At 49.6% G+C, this 20,900-nt stretch overlaps 2 protein-coding genes across 3 annotated transcripts; both read left to right on the top strand.

Annotated features, from left to right (window-relative positions):
- Positions 1-337: 337 nt before the first annotated feature.
- On the top strand, positions 338-9,640 carry atg16l2 (ATG16 autophagy related 16-like 2). Of its 2 annotated transcripts, XM_079731355.1 has the most exons (18): positions 338-553; positions 1,202-1,256; positions 1,524-1,584; positions 2,148-2,221; positions 2,721-2,972; positions 3,422-3,487; positions 3,950-4,015; positions 4,461-4,514; positions 4,682-4,787; positions 5,434-5,539; positions 5,667-5,737; positions 5,863-5,934; positions 6,192-6,312; positions 6,852-6,957; positions 8,160-8,306; positions 8,582-8,629; positions 9,035-9,136; positions 9,246-9,640. In XM_079731355.1, the coding sequence occupies exons 1-18, from the start codon at positions 436-438 to the stop codon at positions 9,337-9,339; spliced, it is 1,719 nt and encodes a 572-aa protein (XP_079587481.1). In that variant the 5' UTR covers positions 338-435; the 3' UTR covers positions 9,340-9,640. The 2 variants fall into 2 exon arrangements, with proteins under 2 accessions (XP_079587481.1, XP_079587482.1); XM_079731356.1 differs by lacking the exon at positions 4,461-4,514.
- A 1,060-nt stretch (positions 9,641-10,700) lies between these two features.
- Positions 10,701-19,738, top strand: arrb1 (arrestin, beta 1; the record flags this gene model as incomplete). Its single annotated transcript, XM_079731416.1, has 16 exons — positions 10,701-10,863; positions 13,182-13,212; positions 13,346-13,406; positions 13,537-13,581; positions 14,342-14,538; positions 15,180-15,239; positions 15,572-15,639; positions 15,965-16,100; positions 16,204-16,288; positions 16,443-16,515; positions 16,970-17,107; positions 17,972-18,055; positions 18,145-18,168; positions 18,592-18,662; positions 19,006-19,054; positions 19,636-19,738. Exons 1-16 carry the CDS (start codon positions 10,844-10,846, stop codon positions 19,736-19,738), a joined length of 1,245 nt encoding a protein of 414 aa, XP_079587542.1. The 5' UTR covers positions 10,701-10,843.
- Positions 19,739-20,900: the final 1,162 nt, after the last annotated feature.

Here is a 20,900-nt window from a genome sequence, read left to right as displayed (position 1 = left end):
GTTATGATGTCACCAATCTCATTTCCTCACCATTAATGAAAGGATTTGATTTGTAGAAGGTCTTGTTAACTACTTTAATCTAGTTGATTTGAAGTAAGACTTGTTAATTACTTTAAACTAGTTGTACTGCAGTAGGACTTGTTCCCTAGTTTAAACTAGTTGTACGGCAGTAGGACTTGTTTAAAACAGGTCTAACAGTTAAAGGAATTGTATTTGATCATTTTGAGGGTGCAGTACCACCACACACAACAGACGCACTCCCACCGCACACGCAAATATGTGGGTGTGGTCAAATCAGGAAGACGAATCAAAGTTGGTGGTGATTGGCTGAGAGAAAAACAAGTTGCGAGGAAAAGAAATTGACAGGAGACAAAGTGAACAATATAAATTATTCTGGATTATTATGAGCTGTTTGGACGTTCAGATCCGGTGATTATGAGCTGCGTGGCCGTGAAGCCTCCTCCGGGTGGAAGGTGGAAGGTGGACGTGATCCGCCAGCTGAAGCGACGGGACCAGAGGCAGCACGAAGCGTTCAGCGACCTGATCCGGCACTGTAAGTACAGATGTTATGATATATCTAAGAGTACACTCACAGGATGTAGCGATATGAACGTACACAATAAGTAAAGATGCATGCACATGATATATGTATGAAGTCCTACTGTACTAGGCTGGCCTCTGAGTGTAACTACTATGCATACTTTATACATGGAGTCATCGGTGTTTGTCAATAGAGAATGTTGGTATTTCAGCTTCCATGTTGTTTCGTGTCGTTTAAAGTGTCAGTAAAGCAAGAGGAATTCCTTTCATTATGCCCGCATCTTTTTCTTTGTTGATTGATGTTTCCGTTGGCAACTGAAAAAGTGGAGTTAATTAATTGTGTGTGCATGCATATATTGATCAACTAATCAACGTCTATCCATCTTTAATGATCAAGTCTAACATTGTTCATTAAAGGATGGGCCTGTAGAGGTTATTGAACGGAGGCAAAGATGAATAGGGGGGACAGTGCCTTCATGTGATAGTGTTGTGCCAGGTGGTCTGAACAGGTAATAATGTGATAATAATCAGCCCTAAGGGCACTTAGTCTAAGGTCACTTTGTTTGAGGTCACCTAGTCTAAGGTTTGAGGTGTGTGTGTGTGTGTGTGTGTGTGTGTGTGTGTGTGTGTGTGCGTGTGCGTGCCGTGTGATCTTCAACAGACAGCCGCATGCTGGAGAAGTCCAGCATCTCTGCAGGGTTTCTGAGGACTGCCAGGTAACCATGACAACCTCCACCCCCTCCCCTCTTCTCTGAGTCTTCATCTCTTTATTGACAATCCTATTTGTGGTTTGTTTCTAGTATTTTGTATAAATGGAACACATTATGTATTGTATAATATATTACAGATTGAAGATTTGCAATAATTCCTATTGGCGACATTATTACTGATGATGTGCACATAAAGTAGGCAAGTTTATGCACACACAAGTTATTTAATTATTGTGTGTGTGTGTGTGTGTGTGTGTGTGTGTGTGTGTGTAGGGTTCCCTCAGGCCCAGAGTCCCTGTGTCAGAACGATCGCCTGAAGACGATGACCGGAGAGGTGAGACCCCTGTTTCGTCCACAAACTCCCAGCATGCACTCTGGTCTTTAAAGGGAAGCTCTGGGATGTTTACTCATATGGAAAAATAGTTAAGTTGTCCGTCTCCAAAATCAGCATCAAGTCACCCCAAGGGTTACCCCGAGTCACCTCAGCCGGGGTGACTCGGCAATGTTTCTGGAGCCGTTCTGTGTCAAAGAGTCGGTTCCTCCTCGTGGAGTGTGACCCCTTCCACCGAGCAGAACTTCAGCAAATAAAATAAATAACTGAGTGTGTCATCCAGTGGGCGGACCTAACCTTTCAACCAATCAGGTTACAGCTGTTAGATCGGCTGACCGTCCATTATGTTGGTTAGACGTAGTTTGTGTTCCCGTTATCTATTCTCTCTCCTCTCCTCTCTCCTCCTCTCCTCTCCTCCTTTATCCTCCTCTCCTCTCTCCTCCCCTCCTCTCCTCTCCTCTCTCCTCCTCTCCTCTCTCCTCCTCTCCTCTCCTCCTCTCTCCTCCTCTCCTCTCCTCTCCTCTCCTCTCTCCTCCTCTCCTCTCCTCTCCTCTCCTCTCCTCTAGTTGGCGTGCCAGGTGGTGGCTCTTCAGCAGGAGTTGAACATCAAGCAGAAGGTTCTGGAGGAGCAGCAAAGCAGGTACTGTCTCTCCTCCTGTCCTCCTCCTCCTCCACCTTCTGCTCCACCTCAGAGTGTTTTTACTACCCTCCCCTCGGCTTGCTGGATGTCAGTGTTTCTCCAGGTGGTTGTGTGGTGGTGTAACAGGCGTGGTTGTGTGACGGTGTAACGGTGTGGTGGTGTAACGGGTGTGGTGGTGTAACGGACGTGGTTGTGTGACACTGTAACGGGCGTGGTTGTGTGACGTGTAACGGGTGTGGTTGTGTGACGGTGTAACGGGCGTGGTTGTGTGACGTGTAACGGGCGTGGTTGTGTGACACTGTAACGGGCGTGGTTGTGTGACGGTGTAACGGGCGTGGTTGTGTGACGTGTAACGGGCGTGGTTGTGTGACACTGTAACGGGCGTGGTTGTGTGACGGTGTAATGGGCGTGGTTGTGTGGTGGTGTAACGGGCGTGGTTGTGTGACGGTGTAACGGGCGTGGTTGTGTGGTGGTGTAACGGGCGTGGTTGTGGCCCCAGGTTAGCGGGGGCCCAGCGGGGGGCCTCAGGGGCCCAGGCTGAGGAGCAGGTCCTGCAGGCCCGGGCCGCGGGGGTCCAGGTGGCCAACGCGGGGCTGAAGCGCGAGTACGACGCCCTGCTGCTGCTGCACGCCGCGGCCGACGCCCGCGTCCGCGCAGAGACCCAGCGGGGGGCAGAGCTCTTGGAGGACGTCATCCGACACAAGCAGCAGGCGGCCGCACGCCTCAACTCCGCCAACGAGAGGCGCTCCCGGTATGAACACATGAACCCCCACAGAGAGGCGCTCCCGGTACGAACACATGAACCCCCACAGAGAGGCGCTCCCGGTACGAACACATGAACCCCCACAGAGAGGCGCTCCCGATATGAACACATGAACCCCCACAGAGGGGGGCTCCCGGTATGAACACATGAACCCCCACAGAGAGGCGCTCCCGGTACTGACATGCTCTCAAGAACTCTAATGGGAGAACCCTGATAGTAGAACCCTGATAGTAGAACCCTGATAGTAGAACCCTGATTGTAGAACCCTGATAGGAGAACCCTGATAGCAGAACCCTGTAGTAGAACCCTGTAGTCGTCCTCATTAACTCCCATTAACTCCCAGAACACGCCAAACTTTGGGACCACTAGCATTAGTCTATTAGTCCAATAAGGTTCTACTTCCTGTCTGTCTCCTGTCTACTTCCTGTCTGTCTCAGAGCTCGACAGGTCACCCTACAGAAGGACCTGCAGGCCGCCCAGGAAACCCCCATCACCATGGATACGTAAGACATTTACATTTAGCAGATGCTTTCATCCACAGCGACTTACAGTAAGTACATTAGTCAGAAGAAAGAGAAACAACAAGATATCTGACGGCACAGTAAGGATGTTCTTAGAACCAAGTGCCGAGCGCTAACCATCACTAGGTGAACCCGTTCCCCGTACACAACACAGAGAGCTAGGATGTGATGCTACACAAGTACTATTTTTAAGTGCCTGGACGTACAACATACAATTGTGTGTGCGTAACAGGGGTGTGAGTGGTGGGGGGGGGGGAGCTTGTTCCACCACCGCAGAGCCAAAAAATAGAAGAGTTGTGACTTTGATGATCGACCTTTGCTTGCTCTGGGTGTTCTCCTGTGATGTTCTAGTGTTCTGATGTTCTGATGTTCTGGTGTTCTGGTGTTCTGGTGTTCTGGTGTTCTGATGTTCTGGCGTTCTGGTGTTCTCTGGTTCCTTAACAGTCCTGTGTCCAGCCCAGCGTCCCCGACCACGGACCCCCCGGAGAGAGCCCCCACAAGACTCTTCAGGTGAACATCTCTTCACACTGGGAGCTGTTGCCTAGAACTACTATCCATAGGGGGGTAGGGGTTAGACAGTACAGAGACAGGTCGTTAAGGAGCAGGTAGGGGTTAGACAGTACAGAGACAGGTCATTAAGGAGCAGGTAGGGGTTAGACAGTACAGAGACAGGTCATTAAGGAGCAGGTAGGGGTTAGACAGTACAGAGACAGGTCATTAAGGAGCAGGTAGGGGTTAGACAGTACAGAGACAGGTCATTAAGGAGCAGGTAGGGGTTAGACAGTACAGAGACAGGTCATTAAGGAGCAGGTAGGGGTTAGACAGTACAGAGACAGGTCATTAAGGAGCAGGTAGGGGTTAGACAGTACAGAGACAGGTCATTAAGGAGCGGGTAGGGGTTAGACAGTACAGAGGACAGGTCAGAGGTCATCTCAGGTGTGATGTTTGCCTCCAGGTCCGCTTCGGCCTCATCACCTCGCATCCTGACGTCCATCAAGGAGCTTTTTGAGTGAGACACGCGCGCGCACACACACACACACACACACACACACACACACACACACACACACACACACACACACACACACACACACACACACACACACACACACACACACACACACACACCATAATGCACGCACGCACACAGTATGTTCATTCTGTGTGTGTGTGTAGGAGGAAGAGGCGGGGGAACTCTGTGTGCAGTGCGGACCAGGAGCTGCTCCGTCCAGGCAGGGTCTGCGTCTCGGCGCGAGTTCCTGTCAGAGCGCGCCACGCACTGGTGAGGAGGGACCACACCCACGCATCGCCTCTGATCGTACACCACCCTGACACCCTGACACCACCACCACCACCACCGCCCCGACACCACCACCACCACCACCACCCCGACACCACCACCACCCCGACACCACCCTGACACCACCACCACCACCCCGACACCACCACCACCCGACACCACCCTGACACCACCACCACCACCACCACCCTGACACCACCACCACCACCACCACCACCACCACCACCCCGACACCACCACCACCCCGACACCACCCTGACACCACCACCACCACCACCACCCCGACACCACCACCACCACCACCCCGACACCACCCTGACACCACCACCACCACCACCCTGACACCACCACCACCACCACCACCACCACCACCACCACCACCACCACCCCGACACCACCACCACCACCACCACCCTGACACCACCACCACCACCCCGACACCACCCTGACACCACCACCACCGCCACCGCCACCACCACCACCACCACACCACCACCCCGACACCACACTGACACCACCACCACCACCACCACCACCACACCACCCCGACACCACCCCGACACCAACAGCGACCTCACAGAGGACTGAGGGGTGAAAGGTCACATGAAGGGATCTCTCTCTCTGCCAGGACGCCCACGAGCAAGGCATCAACGCCGTGCGCTTCAGCTCCAGCTCGGACATGCTAGCCACAGGAGGGACCGACAGAGTCATCAAACTATGGGATGTCCAAGCAGGTACCGTTACCATGGAGACAAGGGGAGGAGTGGCCGTCATGTGTCTGTTTCTTTACTGTGTTTGTGTGTGTGTGTGTGCGTGCGTGTGCGTGTGTGCGTGTGTGTGTGTGTGTGTGCGTGTGTCCAGGCCAGCTGAACCACAGAGGGACACTAGATGGCAGTGCTGAGGGAATCACCAGCATTGAGTTCGACCACACAGTAAGATAGGCCACGCCCCCTTACTGTAGGCCACACCGCTGATGTTAAACCACGCCCCTGCCTTCAAGCCACACCCACCCTCTACAATGGAGCTATGTGTGTGTGTGTGTGTGTCTGTGTTTTAGGGATTCAAGGTACTTGCTGCATCGTACGACAAATCTGCCTTGCTGTGGAGAATAGACGACTCAGTTCCAAAGGTAATGCTAACTACAAAGTAACTATGAAGTATCTTTAAGTAACTATGAAGTAACTATGAAGTTACTGATCTGGATTATCAGTATCAGAGTTTCCACGAGGTGTAAACTCAAATGTCCCTCTGTCGGTCTATCTGTCTGTCTGGCGGTCTGTCTGTCTGTCTGGCGGTCTGTCTGTCTGTCTGTCTGGCGGTCTGTCTGTCTGTCTGTCTGGCGGTCTGGCGGTCTGTCTGTCTGTCTGTCTGGCGGTCTGTGCCCAGGTGACCCTCACTGGCCACAGCAGGAAGGTGACGGCGGCCCGGTTCAGAGGCTGCCCCCAGCAGGTTGTGACGGGCAGTGCAGACCGGACCCTCAAACTCTGGGACCTGCAGAAAGCAGCCTGTAAATACCTGTCTGTCTGCCTGTCTGGCTCTAACTACCTGTATGTCTCTAACTGCCTGTCTGTCTCTAACTACCGCTCTGTCTCTGACTACCTGTCTCTAACTGCCTGTCTGTCTGCCTGTCTGTTTCTAACTACCTCTCTGAAACTGACTACCTGTCTCTAACTGCCTGTATGTCTCTAACTACCTGTCTGTCTGCCTGTTCGTCTCTTACTACCTGTCTGTCTCTAACTACCTGTATGTCTCTAACTACCTGACTGTCTGCCTGTCTGTCTCTAACTACCTGTATATCTCTAGCTACCTGTCTGTCTGCCTGTCCGTCTCTAGATACTTGCTGTCTCTAACTACCTGTATGTCCCTAACTACCTGAATGTCTGCCTGTCTGTCTCTAGCTACCTGTCTGTCTGCCTGTCTGTCTCTAACTACCTGTATGTCCCTAACTACCTGAATGTCTGCGTGTCTGTCTCTAACTACATGTCTGTCTGCCTGTCTCTAACTACCTGTCTGTCTCTCACTGGCAGTGTGTGTGTGTGTGTCCAGGTGTGTCTACTCTGCAGGTGTTCTCCTACTGTAGTGACCTTGTGTGTTCTGAGAACGCTGTCATCAGTGGACACTTTGATGGACAGATCAGACTCTGGGACACCAGGTACCACCTCCTGCATCTCCTCCTCTCCTCCTCTCCTCCTCTCTCCTCTCTCCTCCTCTCCTCTCTCCTCCTCTCTCCTCTCTCCTCCTCTCCTCTCCTCTCTTATTTTCTCTCCTCTCCTCTTCTCTTCTCTCTTCTCCTCTCCTCTCCTCTCTCCTTCTCTACTCCTCTCCTCTCCTCTCCTTCTCTGCTCCTCTCCTCTCCTCTTCTCTCCTCTCCTCTTCTACTGGTTCCACTGGGAGCTGCTCCGACTGGTTTTGGTGGCAGAGAGAGAGAGAGAGAGAGAGAGAGAGAGATCATCACCACTTTGATATTTTCTCTCATATGCTGTTCGTCTCTACGGCGACTTCTGTTGCCTGGCAACAGAAGTCAGCGCACATTATAAAGCCTGGGTCTGTGTGTGTGTGTGTGTGTGTCAGTAATGTGTTTGTCTGTAATGTGCACATGTGTGTGTGCAATGTATATGTGTGTGTATATAATGTGTGTGTGTCCATAATGTGTGTGTGTGTGTGTCCTTAATGTTTGTGTGTGTGTGTCCATAATGTGTGTGTGTGTGTGTGTGTCCATAATGTTTGTGTGTGTGTGTGTCCATAATGTGTGTGTGTCCATAATGTGTGTTTGTGTGTGTGTGTCCGTCCATAATCTTTGTGTGTGTGTGTGTGTCCATAATGTGTGTGTGTGTGTGTGTCCATAATGTGTGTTTGTGTGTGTGTGTGTGTGTCCGTCCATAATCTTTGTGTGTGTGTGTGTGTCCATAATGTGTGTGTGTGTGTCCATAATGTGTGTGTTTGTGTGTGTCCATAATGTGTGTGTGTGTGTGTCCATATTGTGTGTTTGTGTGTGTGTGTGTGTCCGTCCATAATCTTTGTGTGTGTGTCCATAATGTGTGTGTGTGTGTGTGTGTCCATAATGTTTGTGTGTGTGTGTGTCCATAATGTGTGTGTGTGTGTCCATAATGTGTGTGTGTGTGTGTGTCCATAATGTGTGTGTGTGTGTCCATAATGTTTGTGTGTGTGTGTGTCCATAATGTGTGTGTGTGTGTCCATAATGTGTGTGTGTGTGTGTGTCCATAATGTGTGTGTGTGTGTGTCCATAATGTGTGTTTGTGTGTGTGTGTGTGTGTCCGTCCATAATCTTTGTGTGTGTGTCCATAATGTGTGTGTGTGTGTGTGTGTCCATAATGTTTGTGTGTGTGTGTACAGGACTGCCAGCTGTACTCTAGAACTTCCTGCTCAGGGGAAAGTGACATCACTGGACCTTTGCTCCGACCTCCGCCAGCTCCTCAGCTGTTGCCGTGACGACTGTCTCCAGCTGCTCGACCTGAGGGGCAACAACAGGATGACCTTGAGGTGAGGGGGCGGGGCTATGTCTTTAGGGGCGGGCCTAGAGGTTGGGGGTCGTTAATGTGATCTATTTTATTTTAATAAAACATGAATATAAATGTGAAGTCACCTGAGCACGATGGAGCCCTGGTGGAGGGCGGGGCTAGAGGGATGAGGGCGGGGCTAGAGGGTTTAGGGGCGGGGTTCAATTGGGTGTGGTTTTGGCAACTGTATTTATGCTTAACTAATTGTTTAATAGTAGCTTGTCTGTCTGTCTCTCTGTCTGCCTGTCTGTCTCTCAGAGCTGAGGGGTTTAAGTGTGGCAGTGACAGCACCAAGGCAGTCTTCAGGTAAGTTCACCTTCTGACCTGACTCCTCGCTCCTCCTCTCTCACCTCCTCTCCTCTCGTCCTCTCTCCTCTCTCTCCTCTCTTCCCCTGCTCTCTCCTCTCCATACTTTCCATCCTCTCCTCCTCTCCTTCTCCTCTGACTTCATCTCCTCTCCTCTCTGCCCATTACTGCCTGTCAAAGCACCTGTTTAACTGCTTGTTTTACTGTTTGTTTTACTGCTTGTTTTATCGCCTGCTTAACTGCCGAGTAAATCAAGACGAAGAAATAAAATTAGGGAGGGAGAAGGAGAGAGGAGGGGGGGAGAGAGAGAGAGAGAGAGAGATCGCAGTTTCCTTGGCAACCACAGAATGTGAATAGGTAAACCGATGCAGTTAGTCAGTAATGATGTAACCCCCCCTCCCCCAGCCCTGACGGGCGCTACGCCGCCGCCGGGGCCGCTGACGGGGGCGTCTACATCTGGAGCGTAACCAACGGCGACCTGCAGACCTGCCTCTCAGGGAAACACAGGTACGGAGCTCACCTGGAACCCGGAGCCAAGCAGGCTGATCCGTCTGAGACCGGATTTGACTGATCTGTGTGTGTGTGTGTGTGTGTGTGTGTGTGTGTGTGTGTCTAGCGCCTCCATCAGTGCCGTCTCCTGGTCGCTCTCGGGGGATTACGTCGTCAGCGTGGACAAGAGTAGGCGGGCCGTCCTGTGGAGCGACATCTGACCCAGCCAACCAGGACTCACGGGGAGAGGGGGGGCCGTGATGGGCGCCCCCCTGCTAACGTCAGACAGGGATGAGGACTGGGGGGGGAGGGGTCTCGGGTCCACAGGGGTCTCAGCTACAGGGGGTCTACAGAGCCTCAGGAATGCTGATGTCATGAGACCACTCTGGACCAATCAGAAGAGGTCTTATGAGACCACTCTGGACCAATCAGAAGGGGTCTTATGAGACCACTCTGGACCAATCAGAAGGGGTGGTCAGTGTATAGAAGATGCTGTGAAGTGTGTCACTAATAAAGAGTCTGTTTGGGTTTATTTGCGTCTGCGCTGTGATTGGTCGGCCCTGCGGCAGACGGGTGCTAACGAGCTTCCTTAACGAGCCACAGCTGGGGAACCGGCCTCCGACAGGGTCCCCTTCTGCCCTGCCCCCGGGCAAGGCACCAGCACCATGTGGCCGAGGAGCTATGTTTGGGTCCAATGTATTAATGTATGTATGTGTGTGATTAATGTGTACGTGTGTGTTTGTGTGTACGTGTCTGTATGTGACTATTTGTGTGTGTGTGTGTGCCTGTATGTGACTATTTGTGCGTGTGTGTGTGTCTATGTGACTATCTATTTGTGTAGTGTGTGTTTATTTGTTGGACTGTGTGTGTGCTTGTATGCGTGTGTGTGTGTCTGTATGTGACTTTTTGTAGTGTGTGTGTATTTGTTGGACTGTGTGTGTGCTTGTATGCGTGTGTGTGTGTGTCTGTATGTGACTATCTATTTGTGTAGTGTGTGTGTATTTGTTGGACTGTGTGTGTGATTGTATTCATGTATGCGTGTGTGTGTGTCTGTAAGTGACTATTTATGTAGTGTGTGTGTATTTGTTGGCCTGTGTGTGTGCTTGTATGCGTGTGTGTATGTGTGCCTGTATGTGACTATTTGTGTAGTGTGTGTGTATTTGTTGGACTTTGTGTGTGCTTGTATGCGTGTGTGTGTGTGTGTGTCTGTATATGACTATCTATTTGTGTAGTGTGTGAGTATTTGTTGGACTGTGTGTGTGATTGTATTCATGTATGTGTGTGTGTGTTGACAGAGAGACGTCAACAGGAAAAGCGTTCCTCCCCAGGCTCCGACACTCCTCAGATATAAGGGGAGAGCGGGAGGAGACGGCGACTCCCATCTCTTTGCTCGGGCTGGGCGTCATGACAACGGTTCTCATCCATCTCGTCAGAGAGAGAGAGAGCGAGAGAGAGGAGAGAGAGGGGAAACACGACAGAGAATGAGCGAGGAATAGAGAGAGCGCGCTAGCGAGGTGTCCCTACAGTGAGCGGGAGAGACAGACAAGGTGTCCGTGCAGCAGAGACAGGTCCCCCGGAGAGGAGAACCGCCGAGGCTCGGGGGAACGGTAGCGCGAGCTACAGCCGGAGCTAACGGGCGCGCGGATCGAGCTAGGGCCAGCTGGAGTTGAAGCGCGAGGCTTTGAGTGTTGTGTTGTCTCGTCACGAGCCTCCCGCAGAGCCGCGATGGGAGACAAGGGCACCAGGTACCGACCTCCTCCTCTTCTTCTCTCTTCCTTATCTTCTCTTCTCCTACTTATCTTCTCCTCCTCCTCCTCTTCTCTTACTCCTCCGCTCCCATGCTGCTACATAGCATACACCCCCTCTTTTACACTTTGATGCCCCGTTCGTGTGTGCGCGCGCTTGCGTGTTCTCGTGCTCGCTCTCTCGTGTGTACGTGTGCGTCCGCGCGAGCTTTTATCTGTGTTTTTATGCGTGTGTGTGTGCGTGTGTTTGTGCATACACGTGTGTGTGTGTGTGTGTGTGTGTTTGCGTGTCTGTTTGTGCATGCACGTGTGTGTTTGCGTGCGTGTGAGTGAGTGTGAAGTGTATCAGATGCTCTACAAGTGTGTGAATGTGTTAAGAGGGAGCTGGTAGTTAATACTGGTTCCTAACAATACTAGTTAGAGGTTGCTAGTCGATGTTAACCAGTAGTAGTGGTTAGTGAGCTGGTTGAGGAACGTAAAGATCTGCCTCATTAATATGCATGAGCTCCTACTTCCCGTGCGCTCCGGCAGAGAATATTAATGAACTTCCGGCTCCGCGTGCACGCGCGTGCACACGGTCTGTGTTAACGGAATGAATAACACAAGCTCCTCTTTAGTACACACACACCTGCACACACACACACACACACACACACACACGCACGTCAGTGTTTAGCTACCATGCAGAAGGAAGGGTTGTGATATAATGTGTAATATATAACATTATATAATCCATATTATATTTCCAGAAGCATATAATATAATCTGCAAATAGAATATAGTATAGATCATGCACATTATGTAGTATAGTGTATCATATAGTATAATGTCATTGTATCTAATATAACATGTAATATGGTGTGTGTAATATGTATCTTACTAGGTAATATAGCATGTAACTTATATGGTGTCATATTAATGGTTGAATGGCAGAGGCACTCAGTGGTCAATTGTAGAGTTTTGTGTCGCTGAACAGGGTGTGTAGTTTGCAGATTTGTGTATTGGTCATGCAGGTTTGTGTATTTCAGGTGTGTGAGTGTTTATACAGGTCTTTAGAGTTCCACATGTGAAGGTGTGTGCAGTTGTACTGGTGTGTAGCTGTAGAGGTGTGTAGTTGTACTGTTTTGTAGTTGTAGAGGTGTGTAGTGCAGAACGAGGATGCTAACATGCTAAGCTAGGTAGCGATAACAACAGGAGAGAGAGAGGTTTGTGACTGTGTGCTGATCGATGAGTCCATCGATCAGCTGTCTCTACTCCTTACTGTCTCCATTACAGATCTCCTCATCATCTATCGATCAGCTATTGATCAGCGATTGATCAGTGAGGTGAGCTTCATGAGGCTCCACCTCCTCCTTCTGAGGCCCCACCCACTATTGCATCTGAGACTCCGCCCTTAGCTTTTAAACGGGTACACGAGATGACCCCCTCTATAATCACCTAAAGCTTGACCTGCGACCTTTAACCCCTAATCCTGTCTGGCTGTGCTTGGTCTGTGAGCTAATGGTCGACTCATCCTCATCCTCCTCATCATCATCATCATCATCATCATCATCATCATCATCATCCCCATTATCGGTGATCACTAGCTGCCAAGATCATCCACATATACACACAAACACATTAATACATGTGCACACATTTGCACACACACACACACATTTATACAAATGCATGCATTTACACACATACACACACACATATAAATACCTATGCACACATACATACACACATTAAGGCATTGTGTGTTTGTTTGTGTGTGTGTGAGTGTGTGGATATGTGTGTTGGAGTGTGTGAATATGTGTGCGTGTTTGTGTGTGTGTGTGTTTGTGAAGCACTTTGCTGTAGCTTTCTAGCTCCTAGCCTCCATTACGAGATGAGAGCATTAGGCAGCATTAGAGGAGGGACACCTTCATATCCTGTTAGCACCTCCTCTCTCCTCCTCTCCTCCTTCATACACAGACCGTATATCTCCTCTCTCTCTCTCTCTCTCTCTCTCTATTGATCTGATTGGTGGGTGTGATAGGACAGGAAGTTGTGGTGGAAGCACAGAAAGCAGGAAGTAGGAGCTGAGCCAATGATCAGCTGATCTCCTAGTACTGGTGTTTATTACATGTGTAGTTCTTTTCGTGTACTACTTATTTACAGCTATACTACTGCCAGACAACCATACTCAACATACTGTATACTCCTGTAATATTATCCAACCACACTAAACAAACTGAATGTATATACTGTGTGTGTGTGTGTGTGTGTGTGTGTGTGTGTGTGTGTGTGAGTGTGTATAGTGTGTATATAACGTGTATATGTTTGTTTTTCAGGGTCTTTAAAAAAGCCAGCCCCAATGGAAAGGTGTGTTTCTTATCCTAACTCCTAACGGTTGCCATGGTTACAGGACGAAGACCGAATGTAGTCTAAGCTCTTCCTCCTTCTCCTCCCCTCCTCCTCTTCCTCCTCCTCTCCTCCTCCTCCTCCTCTTCCTCAGCTCATCGTGTACCTGGGGAAGAGGGACTTTGTGGACCATGTTGAGTGGGTGGAGCCTCTAGGTGAGACGGGAATTCTGATTGGCTGTGTCTGCCAGCTGTGTAGCGCTGCAGTCCATTCATGATCTTCATTCTCGTGTTTGCGTGTGTGTGCGTGTGTGTGTGTGTGTGTGTGCGTGTGTGTTCTCTACAGATGGCGTTGTCCTGATAGACCCGGAATACCTGAAGGAGAGGAAAGGTGAGGATGAATATTGAACCTGTAGGATCTCTGATACATAACTGATAACTGATCCTCATCGTTATTGATATGGTTTATGAAGCTGATCTCCTCATGTGACTGCGATTGATTCCATAGGGCCATATTGGTTTGATGGAAAGGCATGAATCAACGTCTACATAGGCCCTATATCACCATGACAACATACTCACAACTAGTCTTCACCTGTGCACCCTGATCACTCCCCACCGGAGGAGGAGAGGCTGCTGAAACCAGCCATCACCACACACACATACAGTATATAGACATTCAGACAGAGGAGTATTAGTAATGGAAAGATGAATGTAAACATCACAGACAGTTTTGAGAACAGTATTGACAAGATGCTGCATTATAGATAGTGTGCGTGTGCGTGTGCTTGTGTGTGTGTGTGTGTGTGTGTGTGCGTGCCTGTGTGCGTGTGTGTGTTCCTGTAACGGTAGTAAACATCATACTGTGTCAGCTCCTCTTGTCTTCATGATGTCATGAGTGTTGTGGAGCTGCAGATGGATCAGAGAGTGGAGGCGGCCGCTAAGTGCTGCTGCTGTCGATCAATGGACCCGCCCTGCTTCCTTTCCTACCAGGAAACTCCCTTCATAAGGAGTGTGTGTGTAGATAGGGTCTCTTAAAGCAGTCATAGCAGAACTTCTGATCAGTCATGGATGTGTGTGTGTGAGTGTGTGTGTGTTTGTGTGTGCGTGCTTGTGCGTGTGCGTGTGTGTGTGTGTCTGTGTGTTACCAGTGTTTGTGACGCTGACGTGTGCGTTCCGCTACGGTCGTGAGGACCTGGACGTGCTGGGGCTGACCTTCCGGAAGGATCTGTTCCTGGCCAACATCCAGGCCTTCCCGCCTCCGCCCAGCGATAAGAACACTGTCACCAGACTCCAGGAACGCCTCATCAAGAAGCTGGGAGAACACGCCCACCCCTTCACCTTCCAGGTACACGCCCCCTCTAGGGACACGCCCCTTCACCTTCCAAGTACACGCCCCCTCCAGGGACACGCCCCCTCACCCTCCAGGTACACGCCCCCTCACCTTCCAGGTACACACCCCCTCTAGGGACACGCCCCCTCACCTTCCAGGTTCACGCCCCCTCTAGGGACACGCCCCCTCACCTTCCAGGTAGACGCCCCCTCTAGGGACACGCCCCCTCACCTTCCAGGTACACGCCTCCTCCAGGGACACGCCCCCATACCCTCTAGGTACACGCCCCCTCTAGGGACACGCCCCCTCACCTTCCAGGTACACGCCTCCTCCAGGGACACGCCCCCTCACCCTCCAGGGACACGCCCCCTCACCTTCCAGGTACACGCCCCCTCTAGGGACACGCCCCCTCACCTTCCAGGTACACGCCTCCTCCAGGGACACGCCCCCATACCCTCCAGGGACACGCCCCCTCACCTTCCAGGTACATGCCCCCTCTAGGGACACGCCCCCTCACCTTCCAGGTACACGCCCCCTCTAGGGACACGCCCCCTCATCCTCCAGGGACACACCCTTCCCTTTGATGTTCTTAATTGGGTGTGTGTTGGTCTTGGGTGTGTTTGTTCAGATTGTGTTGTCGCGTTGTTTCTCCTCAGATTCCGCTGAACCTGCCGTGCTCCGTCACCCTGCAGCCTGGACCGGAGGACACCGGGAAGGTCTGGAACCTTTCACCTTTCACCTTTCACCGCCTCTAACCATGCTAGGTTATAATAGTGCCCAGTACAGCCAGTCTGCTACTGGTTCTACTGGGAGCTGCCCAGTACAGCCAGTCTGCTACTGGTTCTACTGGGAGCTGCCCACTAAAGCAAAAGTCTGCTACTGGTTATACTGGGAGATGCCCAGTATAACCATACTGGGAGATGCCCAGTATAACCAATTAGATTAGGATAGCCTAGATTTTATTATGATGGATCAGATGTAATAATGTGTGGATGTGTGTGTGTGTGTGTGTGTGTGTGTGTGTGTGTGTGTGTGTGTGTGTGTGAAGGCGTGTGGTGTGGACTTTGAGGTGAAGGCGTTCTGTGCTGAAAACGTTGAGGAGAAGATCCATAAGAGGTAAACTATCAGCTTCAGCTTCAGACAAGATCACGCTGCTTATATCACGGGACCCAGTGGTGTGAGTGCGTGTGTGTGTGTGTGTTAATATGTGTGTGTTTGTGTGTATATTAATGTGTGTGTTTGTATGTGTGTGTTAATGTTTGTGTGTGTGTGTTTGTGTATGTGTGCTAATATGTGTGTGTTTGTGTATTTACATATGTGTGTGTATTAATGTGTGTGTTTGTATGTTTTTGTGTGTGTGTATTAATGTCAGCTTGTGTGTGTGTATTAATGTGCGTGTGTGTGTGTATTAATGTGTGTGTGTGTGTGTGTGTGCGTGCAGGAACTCGGTGCGTCTGGTCATCAGGAAGGTGCAGTACGCCCCGGAGAAGGCCGGACCGCAGCCCACCGCCGAGACCACCCGGCAGTTCCTCATGTCGGACAAACCCCTGCACCTGGAGGCGTCCCTGGACAAGGAGGTCCGCAGATCACCCCCCCACACTAACACACACACACCCCAACCCCAACACTAGCATCACGCAGGGGCCTCTTCCAGACTAACCAACATTAAGCTCTCCTCAGATCTACTACCACGGAGAACCCATCAGTGTCAACGTCCATGTCACCAACAATACCACCAAGACGGTGAAGAAGATGAAGATCTCTGGTACGCCTCTCTACTGGCCCTTCATCTATAGCCATGCATACATCTATTTAGATATATATACATCTATTTAGATATATATACCTCTTTATCTTATCTATCCACCTCTCTTTTTCTCTCTCGCTCTCTCTCTCTCCCTCTCTCTCCCTCCCTACAGTGCGCCAGTATGCAGACATCTGCCTCTTCAACACAGCCCAGTATAAATGTCCTGTGGCCGTGGAAGAGTCTGAGTAGGTGTTCCCTCCTCCTCCTCCTCCTCCTCCTCCTCCTCCTCCTCCTCCTCCTCCTCCTCTCTGGGTCTGTGGTAGGAGATACTGAACCAGGGTTACCTGTAAACTACCAATGCTGACTACCTGTAGAACTACTAGTACAAACTACGAGTACTTACTACACAAACACCTGTTACCAGTACACCGCTAGTACTAACTACACAAACACCTGATACCAGTACACTACTAGTAATAACTACCTGTAGAACTATTAGTACTGAATTCCACGTGTTATTCCTAAATCCCTTTACAGCTACTAGTACTAACTACACAAATAGAACCTGGGTTACAGAGGACTCAGTCCCATGCCTTAGCACCAAAGAGGTTATGGGAAGCTGTCCACAACATTAGCCCAGAGTAGACTTCAGATATGTCTCTCCAGTCATCTGTCTCACCCTCTGGTTTATCTCCATAGCGACCTGGTGGCTCCCAGCGCGACCTTCTGCAAAGTGTTCACGCTGACGCCGTTCCTGGCCAACAACCGCGAGAAGAGAGGCCTGGCGCTGGACGGGAAGCTGAAGCACGAGGACACCAACCTGGCCTCCAGCACTCTGTGAGTCCTCTGGTTAGCCTCTACCAGCCTCTAGTTAGTCCTCTACCAGCCTCTAGTTAGTCCTCTACCAGCCTCTAGTTAGTCCTCTACCAGCCTCTAGTTAGTCCTCTACCAGCCTCTAGTTAGTCTTCTACCAGCCTCTAGTTAGTCCTCTACCAGCCTCTAGTTAGCCATATACCAGCCTCTAGTTAGTCCTCTACCAGCCTCTAGTTAGTCTTCTACCAGCCTCTAGTTAGTCCTCTACCAGCCTCTAGTTAGCCTCTACCAGCCTCTAGTTAGTCCTCTACCAGCTTCTAGTTAGTCATATACCAGCCTCTAGTTTGTCCTCTACCAGCTTCTAGTTAGTCCTCTACCAGCCTCTAGTTAGTCCTCTACCAGCCTCTTGTTAGCCTCTACCAGCCTCTAGTTAGTCCTCTACCAGCCTCTAGTTAGTCCTCTACCAGCCTCTAGTTAGTAATATACCAGCCTCTAGTTAGTCATATACCAGCCTCTAGTTAGTCCTCTACCAGCCTCTAGTTAGTCCCCTACCAGCCTCTAGTTAGTCCTCTACCAGCCTCTAGTTAGTCCTTTACCAGCCTCTAGTTAGCCTCTACCAGCTTCTAGTTAGTCCTCTACCAGCCTCTAGTTAGTCCTCTAGCATCCTCTAGTTAGCCTCTAACAGCCTCTAGTTAGTCATATACCAGCCTCTAGTTAGCCTCCACCAGCCTCTAGCTAGTGCTCTACCAGCCTCTAGCTAGACCTTTCCCCTGTGTGATGCTAGTTTGGTGTTAGTTAATCATCTGCCATCACTCTGGGGGAGTGTCCCCCAGAGTGTTTGGGGAGTGTGTCTGTGATCCTGGACTAATAAAGTTGTGGTGTTTCCAGGCTCAGGGAGGGTGCCAGCAGGGAGGTGCTTGGGATCATCGTCTCCTACAAGGTGAAGGTGAAGCTGGTGGTGTCCCGGGGCGGGTAGGTACCTCAGCTCTGACCTCTGACCTCTCAGGATAACCTCACCTTGATGACCTTGTGTTTCTTTATAATCCTTTTCTCTGTTACAGGATTCTCGGAGATCTGGCTGCAAGGTACCACATCTTCAGGAATATCTCCCTCAATATTCATACCTGTATACCTGTCCATCCTTTATTTATATCTGTATATACCTGTATTTTTATGTGTAATTATATATGTGTATTTATACATGTATAATACGTGTATTTATACATGTAATAATGCTCTCATGCTTTTATACATGTATTTATATGTGTATTTATACCTGTATTTATACATGTATTAATACTTGTATTTGTATGTGTATTTATACCTGTTTTTATCCATGTTTCTACAGTGTATTTATACCTGTATTTATCTGTGTATATATATATATATATATATATATATATATATGTATGTATTTATACGTGTATTTCTACATGTATTTATACCTGTATCTACACCTTTATTTATACATGTATTTATGCGTGTATTGATGCTCTCCTGTGTTTCAGCGATGTGGCGGTTGAGCTGCCGTTCACGTTGATGCACGCGAAACCCCTGGAAGATGCTCTCTTCAGGGATGGTGAGACTATTGAGAGGGAGGGACTATTGAGGGGGAGGGACTACTGAGGGGGAGGGACTATTGAGGGGGAGGGACTATTGAGAGGGAGGGACTATTGAGGGGGAGGGACTACTGAGGGGGAGGGACTACTGAGGGGGAGGGACTAGGGGGGTTAATTGGACTGAAGTGGATTAGTTTTAGGGTCAGGGTTAGGGTCAGGGTTAGGGTCAAGGTTAGGCTTCTTGGTTAAAGTTCAGGGTTAGGGTTAGGGTCAGGGTCAGGGTTAGGGTTAGGCTCCTAGGTTAAAGGTGAAGCACTGATACAATGCTGCGTTGGCTTGATTTGATCTTTTTGTCTCGTTAAGCCGCTGATGAAGTGCCAATCGACACCAACCTGATACAGTTTGATACAAAGTAAGTCTGTCTGATTTTGCTGTACCTGTCTTTCTGCCTTCTGCAATGTCTGTCTGTCTGTCAATCCAGCTGCCGGTCTGTCGCATGTGTTTTGGTATGAACAGAGCGATGACGTCTTTGTGATCATCGATGAACAACTATGATCTGCAGCATGTATGATCTCTGGAGCATGTTGGAGGAGACAGGAACTACTTAAAAGATCTCTGCTCTCCAGTGAATGATTCATGACTTTGATGAATCATTCATGGGATTAATAATGTGGTCTGCAGCAATCATCACCTGCTCTCACATGCTTCACCTCAAATCAATTCTGATCTTTATGGACGTGATGGACTGTGCAGAATACCGCTGCTGAGGCAGAGGAGTAATTAAACACTGTGAAATATAGAACACAAAGTTATGGATAAATGGCTAATGACTGATGGCTTGAACAACAGTGTTCATGTTGTACTGAGATTACAGTAGTACTTCTACTAGACATTCAACTGTTCGTCAGTACGTGGGAGTACAGTCTTGTAGTACTGGTAGTAGATATTCAGTTGTTTTCGATGTATTGACGTATCAACTCCTGTGTTGCATAGCGACGATGACATCATCTTTGAAGACTTTGCCCGCCAGCGTCTGATTGGAGCGAAGGACGAGGAGGAGGAGGAGGGGGAGGGGCCAGAGACGAAGGACAGATAGAGAGCGGAGGTCTCCTCCAACGGAGGGGCACCCAGTGTTCGTCTTCATGTCCAAAATTAGCCTTCTCTCCATAGCACCACCCGGTGGGCGGCGGGAGTACTGCAGTCTAGAATAGTGTTTGAGAGGTGTGGTGGCCTGCTAGCTTAGCCACCGCTAGCAGGCGGGCAACGACATAACACACACATAGAGAGACTTTCTTTAAGGGCACCGGTCCCGACCAGTAACACAACACTATATCTGCCAAGGAGTCACCAAGGCCGGGGCATCATGGGTAGTTAGTCCTGCACAGTGTATGGTCTAGGCTCTCTAACCAATCAGGTGGGAGTGTTTGGGAGCTCTGTTCTGATCATCTAGATGAGAAAGTGCTCCAGTAGCAGGATTTCATGGATGACCTTGTATGCATGTCACACGCCAACGCCGCGCCAAAATCATGGTTGAGAACGCCCCCCCCCCCCCCCCAGCACAAGCCAGTGCTGTACTTCTGTTCTCCTCCTCCTCATCCCCTCACCCGTTCACCCCCTCACCCCCTCACCTGCTCAAACATTACGTGTTCATCCATCTGTTCAACCCTTCACCTGGTTGCTTGTTCTATTCACCTGCTCATTAATTAACCTGATCACCTGTTCATCAGTTCACCTGGCCATGTGTTCACCTGTTCATCAGTTCATCAGGTCATGTGTTCACCAGTTCACCTGTTCATCTATTCACCTGGTCATGTGTTCACGAGTTCATCAGTTCACCTGGTCATGTGTTCACCAGTTCACCTGTTCATCAGTTCATCAGTTCACCTGGTCATGTGTTCACCAGTTCACCTGTTCATCAGTTCATCAGTTCACCTGGTCATGTGTTCACCTGTTCAGGTAGAGCTGCCGGTTTGCGTCCACAGTATTGTTATTATTCTGATTATTATTATTACTAGATGAACGTTTATTAATATATCAAATATTTCTTAATTATTTTAATAAAAGTGGTGTTATTGAGGATATTATTAAACAGTATATTGCATCTTTAATAAATCACATTTGTGGAATCCTTTATTTGATTATTTTCCTTCTCATTTCTTCGCTTCTCAACAAGAATAAACAGAGATCTGCTCATCACTATCAATCCTTCACCAGAAGGGTCCACAATATTACCGTTTAGAGTTTTACCACACACACAC

The sequence above is a fragment of the Pollachius pollachius genome (assembly GCF_949987615.1).
Source record: "Pollachius pollachius genome assembly, chromosome: 3".
Taxonomy (NCBI): Eukaryota; Metazoa; Chordata; class Actinopteri; order Gadiformes; family Gadidae; genus Pollachius; species Pollachius pollachius.
This window is presented reverse-complemented; position numbering and strand designations above follow the sequence as displayed.